The sequence below is a fragment of the Globicephala melas genome, chromosome 8, assembly GCF_963455315.2.
Source record: "Globicephala melas chromosome 8, mGloMel1.2, whole genome shotgun sequence".
In the NCBI taxonomy this organism is placed as follows: domain Eukaryota; kingdom Metazoa; phylum Chordata; class Mammalia; order Artiodactyla; family Delphinidae; genus Globicephala; species Globicephala melas.
In genome coordinates this window covers 78870018-78886267 of record NC_083321.1, presented here as the reverse complement: position 1 = coordinate 78886267, position 16250 = coordinate 78870018, and the positions used below count along the sequence as shown (strand labels likewise).

Below are 16250 nucleotides of genomic sequence, written 5' to 3'. Positions count from 1 at the left end.
TAGTTCTGATTAGCTAAATTTATAATAGGGTTCTTTACCATGAAAAGATAAGCAATTTGTTTGTCAGTGAAAGAGATGGGATTAAAAATAGAATTATTGAATTCCTAAGTTCAATATTCTTTCTACTATACTACTAATGTGATGTTATACAGGCCACTTCAGGGGTGTTGCCTTGAAGAAATGTAAATTAAAATTTAAAGAGTACTTGCTAATTTCAGTGCTAGAAAATCTCTGCAAGATAATTCTTCTAAGGCTTCTTCTAGAAATTTCATTGAGTTCTGCACTCAACTGGTCTTTACAGAAATTTGTAAATGTAGTCCCCCCACTGATAGTGTCACAACTTGACTATGTAATATGCATATACAGATATAAACTCATCATTTTCCTCTTCTAACCAGGGGGTAGGAGGGATGAGAAATACTATTCTCTGGAGCCTATTTCAGTAATTGGCACTACTGACCATGTAGTTGCTTAATCAGACACCTGGGAGACATTCTTGGTTTCTTCTCCTGAACTTCCCACATGCCATCAACTATCAAGTCCAGCCAGTTCCAATAAAATCTTTTAAATCTCTCCTTTTCTCTCTATACCCTCTATCATTCCCCTACTTTGGAATGTAAAGTAAAAAAAAAGAAAACATAAGAACTTCAAAAAGTGATACCCTGTTGTTTATATAATAAAATGATGATATATCAAGGATTGGAGTAGTATCAACAAATGGTACCCTTGTTCCATCTGGAATTCTGCATCAATGGAAGGTGAAAAAACAGGTAGGCCCAAAATATTACCTTTATTACTGAAAAAGATAGTTTGGAGGATATAACAGGTCTCCAGGCAAATGGACTTGCTAATATCAACACTAAACACAAGAATTTGGAAGGCTTAACTTCTAGTTATGACAGTACTAAGCTAAGGAGCCAGCTGCACCAGGTGCAGAGACTGCCTTGAAGGGGCAGAGCAGAATGTGTACACCCAAAAGAAAAGCATAGGAAGGCACAGTATTCAGCCCTGGGTTTCTGACTCAAACTCACAGTCAGATAAACACCTTTATCTGACACCTTTCCTGGAAAGGAAGGAGTCAGGTAGAAGGCAGAGAGTGTCTAGGAGTATGAACCTTAGTAAATATTCCTCCATGCAGAAAAAAACAATAGGAGCAGGAAATAAGAAATCCCCTCTAACATTATATTTAAAATACTTGGAAAATTGCCTGATATACAGCAAGTGCTCAATAAGTATTAGCTATTACTGTTCATTTAATCTAATCCATATTCAAATTTCTAGACATTTAGAATTGTTTCATATAGTGTATCCATTTAAATAAGGCAAAATAAGGTTTGATTGGAAATTATTTAAATAATTTCAATCAAAAAATTTTTGCTTATATTTGATTTTGCAAAATATTTCCCAAATTTGTCCTAGATAACTGAGTCTATCCATCACTTCATTTATACATCAAACAGCTAGGCGATGTGTTAGAGCATGCTTTCTAATTTGATCAATACTGTACTTCCACTCTCTTTTTCACCTCCTTTAAATGATAAGCCATATTAAAATGCTATTTATACTTAACATATATACTTATGGGGCAAACTTCATACTTTTCTATTAAAAGTTTGTTAGAAGTCTATCTTAGTCATTAGTACCTTATTGTGCATGACACATATCCCTTGGATGCAAAGAAATAATTACTGAGATCAGAGCTCATTTGTTTACATTATTTTATTTTATTTTTTCAAGTAGACATTTTTTTGAATTCCAGTATTTTCTTTATTTCCACAAGAGAGACATTTGAAAATATTAACTATATCAACACCTGATCTCTCTTTTCTTTTACTTTAATCTTTTTTTTAATTGAAGTATAGTTGATTTACAATATTGTGCTAATTTCAGGTGTACAGTGAAGTAATTCAGTTATACATACAATATTTCTTTCAGATTCTTTCCCCTTATAGGTTATTACAAAATATTGAGTATAGCTCCCTGTGCTATACAGTAGGTCCTTGTTGGTCATCTATTTTATGCATAGTAGTGTGTATATGTTAACCCCAAACTCCTAATTTATCCCTCTCTCCCTCTTTCCCCTTTGGTAACCATAGGGGTTATGTCTGTTTACATTATTTTAAAAGAACAGCATTGTCAAGGCTGCTTCTTGACATCTGTACAAATATACTATTTGAGTTGAACGCAAATAATTAAGTGAAAGGCATCTAAATGTGCATCTCTTGCTGTAATACCATTTCCTCTAACTATTCTTGTTTTGCTTATAAATGCATAGCTTTCAATTTAACAGAATAGGAACAGCACAAAATCATTAAAGCAAAAGGAAAAGAATCTGTACTTGGATGTTATTCACACTTGAAACCTCTGATTAAAACATCTGAAACAGAGGGGCAGTTGCAAAAGTAAGAAAATAAAAAAACAAAACAACAATGACAACAAAAACTCAAAAAAAAACCCTCACACATATTTCGTTCTGTTTATAGTTTCAAAACCATTTATTAAGGGCAGTATGTATCAGGCCAACCATAATTGCATAAATATATTTCAAATAACTAACTACCATGACCCCAACCTACTTTGAAAAGGCTATTTTAAGATCAATCTGATTCAATTCTTTGAGGTGAGACTCAAAAGGGGTAACAGTAATAGTAGTGACTTTGCTCACTAAAAACAGGATTAAAGCCATTAATTTATTTCATATACAATGTTGAATTCCTTGAATACTTCTTATTTTAACTTGAATTTAACTTGGATTTAACGGTGAATTAAATGTTTCCTTTGCACAGCAAAGGAAACCATCACATAATGAAAAGATAAGCTACGGAATGAGAGAAAATATTTGCAAACAATGTACCAACAAGGGGTTAATATACAAAATATACAAAGAGCTCACACAACACAATATTGAAAAAACAAACTACCCAGTCAAAAAATGGGCAGAAGACTTAAACAGACATTTCTCCAAAGACGACTTTCAGATGGACAACAGGCACATGAAAAGATACTCAATATCACTAATTTTAGAGAAATGTAAGTCAAAACTATAATGAGGTATCACCTCACACCTGTCAGAATGGGTATCATCAAAAAGTCTACAAATAATAAATGCTGGAGAGGTTGTGGAGAAAAGGGAACCCTCATACTGTTGGTGGGAATGTAAATTGGTGCAGCCACTGTGAAGAATGGGAGATTCCTTAAAAACTAAATATAAAGTTACCATATGATCCAGCAATCTCACTCCTGGGCATATATATGAAAAAGATGAAAACTCTAATTTGAAAAGATACATGCACCCCAATGTTCATCACAGAACTATATAGTCAAGATATGGAAACAACCCAAGTGCCCATCAACAGACAACTGACTTAAGAAGATGTGGTATACATATACAATGGGATATTACTCAGCCATAAAAAGAATGAAATACTGTGATTTGCAGCAAGATGGATGGTCCTAAAGAATATACTAAATGAAATAAGTCAGACAGAAAAGCAAATATTATGATATCACATATATGGAATCTAAAAAATAATACAAATGAATCTGTATACAAAACAAACACTCACAGACACAGAAAACAAACTTATGCCTAAATGAACATCTCTCCAAAGAAGACATACAGATGGCCAAGAGGCACATGAAAGGCTCTAATTAGCATCACTAATTAGAGAAATGCAAATCAAAACTACAGTGAGGTATCACCTCACACCAGTTAGAATGGACATCATCAGGAAGTCTACAAATAACAAATGCTGGAGAGCATGTGGAGAAAAGGGAACCCCCTTGCACTGTTGGAGGGAATGTAAATTTATACAGCCACTATGGAGAACTGTATGGAGGTTCCTTAAAAAAGTAGAAATAGAATTACCATATGACCCAGCAATCCCACTACTGGGCATATACCCAGAGAAAATCATAATTCAAAAAGATACATGCACCCCAATGTTCATTGCAGCACTATTTACAATAGCCAGGTCATGGAAGTAACCTAAATGCCCATCGACAGACAAATGGATAAATAAGATGCGGTACATATATACAATGGAATATTACTCAGCCATAAAAAGGAACGAAATTGGGTCATTTGTAGAGACGTGGATGGACCAAGAGCCTGTCATACAGAGTGAAGTAAGTCAGAAAGAGAAAAACAAATATCGTGTATTAACGCATATATGTGGAATCTAGAAAAATGGTACAGGTGAACCGGTTTGCAAGGCAGAAATAGAGACAAAGATGTAGAGAAAAAACGTATGGACACCAAGGAGGGAAAGTGGGGGGGGGGGCCTGGTGGTGGGATGAACTGGGAGATTGGGATTAACATATATACACTAATATGTATAAAACAGATAACTAATAAGGACATGCTGTATAAAAAATAAATTAAAAAAAAAGAAAACAAACTTATACTTATCAAAGGGGAAGGGGAGTTGGAGATAAAGTAGGCGTATAAGATTAACAGATACAAACTGCTATACATAAAATAGATAAGCAACAAGGATTTACTCTATAGCACAGCGAACTATATTCACTAACATCCTCTAATGGAAAATAATTTGAAAAAAATATATATATAACTGAATCACTGTGCTGTATACCTGAAACTAACACAAAATTGTAACTCAACTATACTTCAATTTAAAATATTATATTTATTGTTATCAGTCATATATTTGAAATTATTTTCAGTATATTTAATATATAGTTTTCCTCTTTATTTCTTTTTGTTTAATCTTTCTCCTTTTCTGCTAATGGACTGTGTATCTATTTTTATAAGCTTTTAACCATATCTTTTGAATAGTAACTGTGACATTTTCTAATGAATTCTTAGTTATTCAGTACTTCTCCTGAACATGACATGGATTTTATTTTAGCATGTTATTTCTAATCTAATTATTACTGTTTAGAGTTTTAGTTTTAGTTTAAACATAATAAAAAGTTATATTTTACAGTCAATACTTAATTTAAATTACATGCTAAAATTAAATTATTTTGTAATTTTTGGGCTCACTATTATTTTTGGTATATTTTGTTTTCTCTCTGGCTTTTCTTTTTCATATTTTAATACTTCTTTGAGGTTCTGAGAGTGGTAAGCACTTGTGGTGTTTGGGTTTCTGGAAATATCTTTTTATTGCTTTCATTACTGAATGATATTTTAGATGGGAATAAAGTTTGAGGTTAACAATTACTATTCCTCATCAATTTGAATATATTACTCACTCCATTGCCTTTTGGCATCTAGTGAGTTGATGAGTAATCTATTTGATGTTATTTTTTGTTTTTTTGTATTTTTTTTTTGGTTGGAACTTTGACTTTTCTATCTGGTAGCTTTTAAGATTTTTTCACTTTAACCCTGATATTGTATAGTTTCATTATAGTGTAACGAGGTGTGAACTTGAATATACTTTTAGTTAATTTTTTTGGTACTTTGCATGTGCATTTCACCTGAGAACTCTTACCATTTTCCAATTCTGGAAAATCCCTGCAACTAATTTTTCAAATTTTGCTTCTCTGCCATTCTGTCTGTTCTATAGTAGAAATCCTTTTACAAGTAGGATAGAATGCCTTAAACTATCCTCTATGTCTGATAATATCTCTCTCATATTTTTAACACTTTACATTTGTGATCAGTTCTGAGTTAATTCCTTAGCACTAACTTCCAATTAATATGTCTTTTTCAATTGTATCTAATGTAGAGTATATTTAATCTATCAATATTTCATTTAAAGATTATATTTTTCATCTCCAAGACTACTGATTGGTTTTCACATCTACCTACATATAACTGTATTATTTCTGCCTGTTTCTATTCTGTGAGTTCTGATAATTTTTTTAGTGAAAGTTATTCTTTCTTACAACTGTTTACAGAAACTAAAATAAATATTTTAACATTTTTTATCAGAGTTTCCCAAAAGTAATAATAAATGAAATGACCAGATGTTGATTAACCTAATGATTTTGCTCATTTTCTTTTCTAGGATTAGATTTTTTCCCCATTTCTTTGGATTTGGGTTTCTAGGTTCGTCTTGAGGGGTATTTTATTTTTCTCCCACATACCTCTACCTCTATAGTGACATTTCCAAATCTACATAGCTATAAAATTTACAATGCCAGTTTGGAGGTTCTATTCTGCAGTTGTTGGGGATATTGCAGTTCTAAGCTATTGATCTGGTGGTTAGTGTGGCTCAATATCTAATATTAACTCTATGCCTTTATCTTTCAGCTCCCTTAGGCCAATAACTTTATTCAGTCTCCTTTTATTGGAGAGCTGGAGAGCCTAATCTCAGTCCTGGATTTAAGCAATGACCCTTGTTTCAGTCTCCATTTCACATATAGCACCACTAATTCCTTTCACTCTGCTGGGGCCATACTGTTCATTGCTTCCTACTTCTGGACTTGGAGCTCAAGACCTGTACTTTCAGACTTAGTCACAATTTTACTTTGTCCTGCTTCTGATGCAATGAAATACTGATGTTTGTGGTTTCCTCTTTTTATATTTTTTTTATCATTATATATCTATCCGGAGCAGACAGGATGAATCATTAGCTCCCTGGGCCATCTTCACCTGAAGTTCTCAACTGTTTAAAATCAGAATACATTATACAATATAATATATAAAAGGAGGAAAGAAAAATGGGTAGACAAATATCTAGGGGGATATATTAAGTATATCTCTTAGAATGAAAGAAAAATAAAGTTTGTACTGAATGTGTTAGGTCCATTTAATTATAAAAAGAAATTTTGAGGAAAAAGTGTCCTAAAATATTAAAATTAATCTGCATAATGGTTTCATAGGTCTGTTTGCTTATTAAAAAATTCATAAAGTTGTATTCTTAAGATTTGTGCAACTTACTGTATGATATTATGCTTCACTATAAAACTTTACCAAAAATAAGATACAGAGGTCAACATGAGGAGGCTCTACACATAAGTCAAAGACTAGGGATACTGCACATGAAAAAGAATAATAAATTAATAAATGCAATTTACAGAAGCACATTAAATATAAGAAGTTCACACTGATACTTAAAAACAGAGAAGAAATGTTATTGAACACTGTGGGAAACAGTGTATCAACACCATATTCTGAATATCCCTAGTTTAAATTTTTTTAAAAAAGCATTTATCCTTTATTTTCTATATAAAATTCCATGGTATCTAGGTAACCACATAGACCTAGCTGATTAGGTTTCTTTGAAGAAAATTTCAGCTAATAAATGCAGAAGGAATAACAGATTTAGAAAAATTTGTTTCATCTACAACTACTTCCATTTTATAAGAAACGAGGGACAGAAGAACAAAAGTTACATAATAACACAAGGAAGCCAAGACATGAATATCAACTGTAGATCATTCTATAAGAGAAGTAACCTTGATTCTGTAATGAACAGTGGTATGAAATAATAAGAGGAACCCCATCTAGATGTGAAAAGACATAAGGTACATAATAACCAAACACAGTGTCTGGACCTTGACTCTCATTTGAACAAACTATTGGAAAAGAGTTTTTTTTGAGACAGTGGTAAATATTGTTATGAACTGAGTATTAAATGATGCCAAGGAATTATTGTTAATTTTTATATGTGTGATAATATATTGTGTTTATTTAAGAAAAAAATTTTTTTGAGAAATGGAGGAGTAAAACAAAACAATGTCTGGAATTGCTTCAGCAAAGACAATCAAAGAGAAAAAGAAGGAATGTTTCTAAATATTGAAAACTCTGCATATGGAGATTCATTTTACTATTCTCTCTCCTTCTGTATCTGTTTGCAATTGTTTAATAAGGAAAAATACTACAAAAATTTGGAAAAAACTTGAAGATCAGAGAATATTTAAATTTTCTCTAGGGAATTACCTTCTCTGTCTAGAGCTACTATCCAATACAGTAGCCATGGCCACATGTGCTATTGAGCATTGAGATGTTACTAGTCTGAATTGAGATGTGCCATAAATATGGAATATATGATGGATTTCAAGGACTTTATACAATAAAGAGGAAAGTAAAATATATCACATTCATAATTTTAAAATAGTTATTATATGTTGAAGCAACAATATTTTGTATATATTAGGTTAAATAAAATAATATTAAAATTATTTGTATCTGTTTCTTTTACTTTTTTTAATGTAACTACTAGAAAATATAAAATTACATATGTGGTTTGATATAGGTTGAAGAAGGAGAGCGTTCTAGGGAAAGTAATACAAACAGGTTTCTTGGAAGTTTTTGAAAGCTGGGGAAGGAATAGAACCGTTGATGGAACTTAGTACGTAATACCAGCACACTGACTTTTTTTCAGTAGTGTCAAGTAAAGTCGGAATGTTTCGTAGCAGAAAGACTTTCAAAACAGGAAATTTGAGCCAGTTTTCAGCTTCCTGCTATATTTGCAGAGCATGAGAAGACAGCATTAAATTGGCAAGGCTACCTAAACAGTATAGTCAACTAAGAATTAAAAGTCCTTTAAACTGGTGGAAACATAGTAAGACACTCAAAGCATTTAATGCTACAAGAATATCAAATAGATTTAAAACCTCTGGTTGCTGTAGTTACATAAGTTCTTAAGAAAAATCATTTTTTGTTGAACTGGTTTTATATTGTACTAGTTTGCACATACCAACTCATTTTAGAGATTGACTTTTGGAGAAAATTATATTACTAAGCACTCTTATAGTTCCCCCATGATTTAAAAACAATCTCTACTTTATAATGACTATATAAGCGTATTCACTTTAAGTGCTCAGTTTTAAAATGAAAACTATCAGAAATATATGTCTTAAAATGAACTATTTAAGGATTTCTTTTTTTTGGTAGACTGTCCACTGCTGGACTGATTAGCTACTTATACTCATTTGGGGAGGATGTGTCTAAAGTTCATAACTCCCAATTCTGATGAACCCATTCTCCTCATGAACACTCACATGTCTAAATGTCTAATTTCTTCATTGTTTTAACTTCTATTTCCTGGTAAGCTTTACAAGGGAGGGAACTGAAATATGAATAGCATAATAACCACTTGGTATATGGGCAGACTCTAGACTGGCATGAAGCAGCCGAAATGAACTGGCAAGCATACGCGGCTATATGACTCTACCAGGTCCCAAAGGAGCAGCAGCTTTCAGGTATCCTAGGGAATTGTGCATTATTAACAAGACTAAAATGTTTTTAATAAGCCTCATTTGCCAAGGTAAAAGACTTGTTTTTGCCTTTTGTGTTTGGCAGCATCAGCAGTCAAGGAGGGAGCTGGAAGCTACCCAGATTTGCCAGGGCAAAACTTTCACAGCCTTGGGCAAGATCTAGAACGCAAGCTGAACGGGTGCTTGATTTACACATTTTCCAGTACTAAGTTTCACAACTGCTGTTTAACAAATAATAAATCAATAATGGTAGTGAGGAAAGTTTAGAGGGCCATGTTCAGGATCTAAAAAAATCAATGTACATACATGTTCCCTTAAGCTGGTCTAGGGGGTTGAAATATTGATTGGTGTGGGAACTATAGCCTTGCTTGAACATTTCACTGGTTTAATTCAGTCTAGGGTGGTAGAGATTGAAATATATTCAAAATAAATTAAATTCTGCAGTGACAGTAAAATTCAAATATAATTCAAATCCAATATTCTCCTATCAAAATAATCCTTTTGCTGAAAAATTTGATTAAGAGGAACATAAATGAATTATTTAACTTGCTGATTTTGCCAAGTGCAAACAGTGAGGGGCTTACAAAAACTTTTTATCTGATAAATATATCTGGAACTGCAGGTAAGAAATTAGGAAATGTGCTTCTATAGCTCATATGAATGAGGGGCCAAAGAGAGGAAAAATTCTGTTGAATTACCTCAAATCTCATGTGTAGGGATGGCTTTTTTTTTTTTCTTTCTTTTTTTTTTTTTCTTTTTGCGGTATGCGGGCCTCTCACTGCTGTGGCCTCTCCCATCGCGGAGCACAGGCTCCGGACGCGCAGGCCCAGCGGCCATGGCCCACGGGCCCAGCCGCTCCGCGGCATGTGGGATCCTCCCAGACCGGGGCACGAACCCGTGTCCCCTGCATCGGCAGGCGGACTCTCAACCACTGCGCCACCAGGGAAGCCCAGGGATGGCTTTTTTAACTTAAAGGTGTAAGATATAATTGTATCAAACTTATAATGTTCCTGAATATATTGACCAATGAATATTTTGGTTTTTAACAATATAGTAGCTTTCATGAATGTCAAATGACAAATGAAAGAATTCTGCTTTACTGGATAAGAGCAGAGAACTTTTATTAAAATACACTTTTGTTTCTAATTAAAAAATAAATATTGCCTAATGAAACCTAATCCAAATTAAGTTAAAAGAAATAATAAAACACACACACACATAGGTTTTCAGAGACCCTCATAATAAACATGTCAAGGAAGTTATTATTTATATCCATTGATAAAAGAGACAACAAAGGCTCAGACTGCTTTATTGTTTTTAAAAGTCACATGGCTCTGTTTTGGAGAACTAAGATTAGAATCTTGTTTTAGTTTTTTTTTTTTTTTTGCGGTACGCAGGCCTCTCACTGCTGTGGCCTCTCCCATTGTGGAGCACATGCTCCGGACGCACAGGCTCAGTGGCCATAGCTCACGGGCCTAGCCGCTCCGTGTCATGTGGGATCTCCCCGGACTGGGGCACGAACCCATGTCCCCTGCATCGGCAGGCGGACTCTCAACCATTGCGCCACCAGGGAAGCCCTAGAATCTTGTTTTATTAACTGCCAGCCTTTTTTTCCCCCATCTATAAAACATAACATATATGCTTGGGGTTTTCTGGTTGTAGATAATTTTATTTCTATTTTGTAAGAACAGGAGCGAAATAGTTCTGGAAATATGAACACACCTTGACACAAAATAAAACTCATTTCCCTTGTTTTTTATATCAATATACCTAAACAATGATACTACCATATTATGTGTGTGCTTCACAGCTGCTAAGAGACCACACAACCAGGTAAACTGCATGATTCTTGGATTATACATCATGTATTCCCTCCCTCTCCTTAACAGCTAGGCAACAGTTTATGTGCACCAATAATAGCTAAGGTAGCTCTTATGGGCTAGAGGCTAAGGTTAAAATAAAATGTAAAGGATGAAAGAGAACCTGCTAATTTCTTCAGCTTCAATGGAGAATTTTATAGCAATCTATAGAGCCAAAAGAGAAACAAAGACCTAGCTTATTGTTAATGATCAAATTTCTGGCACACTATACCATTACAGCTGATGTTAATAATGCCTATTATAGTGCCTCTCCTATTGTTGGCCTTCAACTCAACAATTCAACAAGGTTTTAATGGAGCGATTATTATGTAGGAGGTATTGTTTGAGGTATCTGAGATACAACAAAACTGGAAAAAAAGTGACTACGCTCATGGGACTTACATTCCAGTAGAATAAGACAGACAACAAACAACAAATATAATAAATAAATTATATAGTATGTTAGAAAGCAGTAGTGATATGAAAAGAAAATTGTTGACCTGAGAACTAGAATTATATAAATAGAACTTCTGAAAAGTCAGTTGCCTAAGGTTAACTAAGTTAAAGAACTATGGTTTTACATTTATTTTAATTATATGTAATATACTGAACTAGATACTGGGGATCTGAAGATGGATAAGACAGTCTTTATCTTCAATGTCATTACAGTATCATAAGACAGACCAACACAGATGTATAGAGATAATCGTACTACAACATGCAGCATCTTATATTAGCAGTGGAAAAAAGTTAAGAGGGCAATTCTATGTGTGAGAATGGGAAAGAATGGTAGAGAATGCCAATGACATGCAAGAAGGTTGGAGTTGTTGGGGGAAGCATTTCATTAGTTTTGTTATTAATATTTGAATGGTTATCTATATTATCTATTATTGCAAGAGTAATGCATTTTTAGCAGAAAAGCTACCTAGGAAAATTTATACTGCAAAAGATGGCTTAATTTTTTTTTAACATAGTTGGCTTGATTTTAATAGTGAACTAATATACTCACCAACTGTAAACTCCCTGAGGACAAGATTTGGTCTAAATTTTTCACACCTTTTATACATACTTTATTGTATAGCAAATATTTATTGACTTGAATGTTAGAACAGGTAACCTAACAGAACTTCAAGATTTATATCATTTTTTACCGAAGTTATATTTTCAAATACTATGTTATATTCCTAAGATTCTTATTTTTGCATTAGAACATGTTGTATCTTGTACAGGTTGTTTCATGTTAAATCTTAACTTATTTTGATTTTTCACACAGGTAATATAATCTATCTCTGCTGACCTTACACTATAGAGATAGGTGACTTTGAGATTGGAGCAAAATCTCTTTATCACAGTTGGTAATTACATAATTTTTGACTCAGATAAACATCTAAAATTATTCTAATACCTTAATTTGCAGCTTTGCTTCTTGCAGTCGACCTTTCCATGAGGCCACAAATTTAAGGCTATCCACAGAGCAGACCACAGCCCTGTGAAAATAAAGCATCAAATGTCAGAAAGAGATAATTTTCAGGAATTAAAATATGAATAGTTATAGAAGATATACACATTCCTATTTATTTAAAATTGAAATATTTATAATGTACAAGTAATCAGATATCTTAGGCTATGCACAATACCTCAGATTTCACACTAAGTTTTTAAAGTTAACTTGTTATGTCAGTCTCCTCTTCAAGGTTGTGTAGGTATCTTGAGGATAGGGTCTTTTATTTTTACATCCTCTGTTTTGACCATCATCCTCAAATGCAGGCACATAATGGGGGTTCAATAAATGTTTACTAGCTGAACTGAAATATGATATTTATAATATGCTCCTGAGGTACTATCAATTGAATATCCCCCAAAGCACTAAAAAGAAACTAAATTTTTTTCAGTATGTTTTTGGAAGTGTCTCTTTCATTGCATCTAACTTCTTAAAAATGATAGACTATATATGATATGATATTCCAAATTTGTTTTTAAAAAGAGTTTGAACTTAACCATCAAATACTGTTTCCCACCAAGAAGCCTAGTCAGCATTGTCTAACAGAATTTTCTACAGAGATAAATATATTTTCATTCAGTCCAAAATGGCAGCCACTACCCAAATGTGGCTATTGAGAACTTTAAATGTGGCTAGTGTATTGAGAAATTACATTTTTAATTTTATTTAACTTGTTTGGGGGGATGCTATTAAAGAATTTTAATAGCAGGTGGTGTTAGCAGTTCTTTTCTTCCTGATACAGACCAGGGTTTTTCCATCTGACTTTATAGTAGGACCACTTGGATTTGTGTGGTGTAAGCAGGATGGAAAGAGGGGAGAAGGTTCAAGGGGGAAATACGCTTTTACATAAATCACATGTGAAGGGAGTTTTGAAGTCATTATTGCTATTGCTTCAGGATGATGGGATTGCTTGTTTCTTTTGATATTAAGTTGTATGAGTTGTTTGTATATTTTGGTTATTAACTCCTTGTCAGCTGCATTATTTGCAAATATTTTCTCCCATTCCTTAGGTTGTATTTTCATTTTGCTGATGGTTTCCTTTGTTGTGCAAAAGCTTTTAAGTTTTCTTAGGTCCAATTTGTTTATTTTTACTTTTATTTCTTTTGCCTTAGGAGACAGATCCAAAAACTATTGCTACGATTTATGTCAAAGAGTGTTCTGCCTATGTTCTCTTCTAGGAGTTTTATGGTTTCATGTCTAACATTTAGAAGTTTAATCCATTTTGGGTTTATTTTGAATATGGTGTGAGGTAATGTTCTAATCTCATTGTTTTACATGTAGATGCCCAGATTTCCCAGTGCCACTTATTGAACAGACTGTCTTTTCTCCACTGTATATTCTTGCCTCCTTTGTTGTGTATTAATTGATCACAGGTGTGGGGGTTTATTTCTAGGCTCTCTAATCTGTTCCATTGATCTATGTGTCTGTTTTTGTGCCAGTAGCATGCTGTTTTGATTACTGTAGGTTTGCAGAATAGTCTGAAGTCTAGAAGGATGATATATCCAGCTTTGTTCTTTTTTATCAAGATTGCTTTGGCAGGGACTTCCCTGGCAGTCCAGTGGTTAAGACTCTGTAGGGGGGCATGGGTTCAATCCTGGTCAGGGAAGTAAGATCCTGCATACCGAGTGGCATGCCCAAAAAAAAAAAAAAAAGATTTCTTTGGCAATTTGGAGTCTTTTGTGGTTCCATTTCAATTTTAGGATCACTTGTTCTAGTTCCATGAAAAGTGTCATGAGTATTTTGATAGGGACTGCATTAAATTTGTAGATTGTTTTTGGTAGTATATTCATTTCAACAAAATCATAAGAACAACAAGTATCTTTCCATTGTTTGGAATCTTCTTCAGTTTCCTTCATCAATGTTTTATACTTTTCAGATCATAGGTCTTTCACCTCCTTGGTTAACTTTATTCCTAGGTATTCTTTTTGATGTGACTTCAAACATTTTTTTTTGACTTTTTCTTTTTGATAGCTCATTATTATTGTATAGAAACATAATAGATTTCTGTATATTAATCTTGTATCCTGCAACTTTGCTGAATTCATTTATTAGTTCTAACAGTTTTTGGGTGGAGACTTGAGGGTTTTCTATATATACAGTATCATGTCATCTGCAAATAGTGAAAGCTTTAACTCTTCCCTTCTAATATGGATGCCTTTTATTTCTTTCTTGTCTGATTACTGTGGCTAGGACTTCAAATAATATGTTAAATAGAAGTAGTGAGAGTGGGCATCCTTGTCTTGTTCCTGAATTTAGAAGAAGGCTTTCATTGTTTCACCACTGAGTATGATGCTGGCTATAGGTCTGTCATAAATGACCTTTACTATGTTGAGGTATGTTCTCTCTATATCCACTTTGATGAGAGTTTTTATCACGAACAGATGTTGAATTTTGTCAAATGTTTTTTCTGCATCTATTGAGATGATAATTTGATTTGTGCCTTTTCTTGTGGTAACGTGGTGTATCACATTGATTGATTTGCAAATGTTGAGCCATTCTTGTGACTCTGTAATAAATCCAATTTTATCATGGTGTATGAGCCTTTTTATATATTGTTACATTTGGTTTGCTAATATTTTGTTAAGGATTTTTACATCCTATATTCATCAATTGGCCTGTAATTTTCTTTCTTGTAGTAGTCTTTGGCTGCTTTTGGTTATCAGAGAAATGGTGGCCTGGTAGAATGAATTTGGGAATGTTCTATCCTCTTGAATTTGGGGAATAGATTTAGAGGACACGTATTAGTTCTTCTTTATATGTTTGGCAGAATTCCCCTGTGAAGCCATCTAGTCCTAGACTTTTGCTGGCTGGGAGTATTTTTATTACAAATTTAATTTCACTACTAGTGACTGGTCTATTGAAATTATCTATTTCTTCTTAAGTCAGTCTTGGCAGGCTGTATACTTCTAGAAATTCATCCATTTCTTCTAGGTTGTCCAATTTGTTGGCATATAACTGTTGGTAGTATCCTCCTGTGATTTTTTTTTTTTAAATCTCTGTGGTATTGGTTGTTATTCCTCCTCTTTCATTGCTTATTTTTTTGGGTCTTCTCTTTTGTTCTTGGTGAGCATGGCTAAAGGCTTATCAATTTTGTTTATCTTTTTAGAAACCCAGCTCTTGGTTTCATTAATCATTTCTATTGTTTTTTTTCTTATGTCTATTTTACTTATTTCCCCTCTGATCTCTATTATTTCCTTTCCTCTGCTGATTTTGGGCTTTGCTAATTCTTCTTTTTCTAATTCTTTCAGGTGCTATGTTAGGCTGTTTATTTGAGTTTTTTTTTTTTTTTTTTTTTTTTTTTTTGCAGCACGCGGGCCTCTCACTGTTGTGGCCTCTCCCATTGCGGAGCACAGGCTCCGGACGTGCAGGCTCAGCGGCCATGGCTCACGGGGCCCAGCCGCTCTGCGGCATGTGGGATCTTCCCGGACCGGGGCATGAAGTCGTGCCCCCTGCATCGGCAGGCAGACTCTCAACCACTGTGCCACCAGGGAAGACCGAGATCTTTCTTGTTTCTTGAGGAAGGCCTGTATCAGTATCAACTCTTAGAACTGCTTTTGATGCATCCCATAGATTTTCGAGTGTTTTGTTTCCATTTTCATTTGTCTCAAGGTATTTTCTGATTTCCTCTTTGATTTCCTCATTGACCCATTGGTTTTTTTAGTAGCATGTTGCTTAGTCTCTATATGTTTGTTCTTTTCCCCTTTTTCTTTCTGAAGTTGATTTCTAGCTTTGTACCATTGTGGTCAGAAAAAAAGATG

The 16250-nt window shown here is 33.8% G+C and overlaps 1 protein-coding gene across 1 annotated transcript in view; it reads right to left on the bottom strand.

The window, feature by feature from the left end:
• The window catches only part of DYNC2H1 (dynein cytoplasmic 2 heavy chain 1), a 370694-nt gene that overhangs the window by 11444 nt on the left and 343000 nt on the right, over nt 1–16250 (bottom strand). Inside the window, exon 87 of the mRNA XM_030835708.2 lies at nt 12397–12478. Within this exon, the coding sequence (XP_030691568.2) occupies nt 12397–12478 (82 nt within the window). The remainder of the gene's footprint in view (nt 1–12396; nt 12479–16250) is intronic.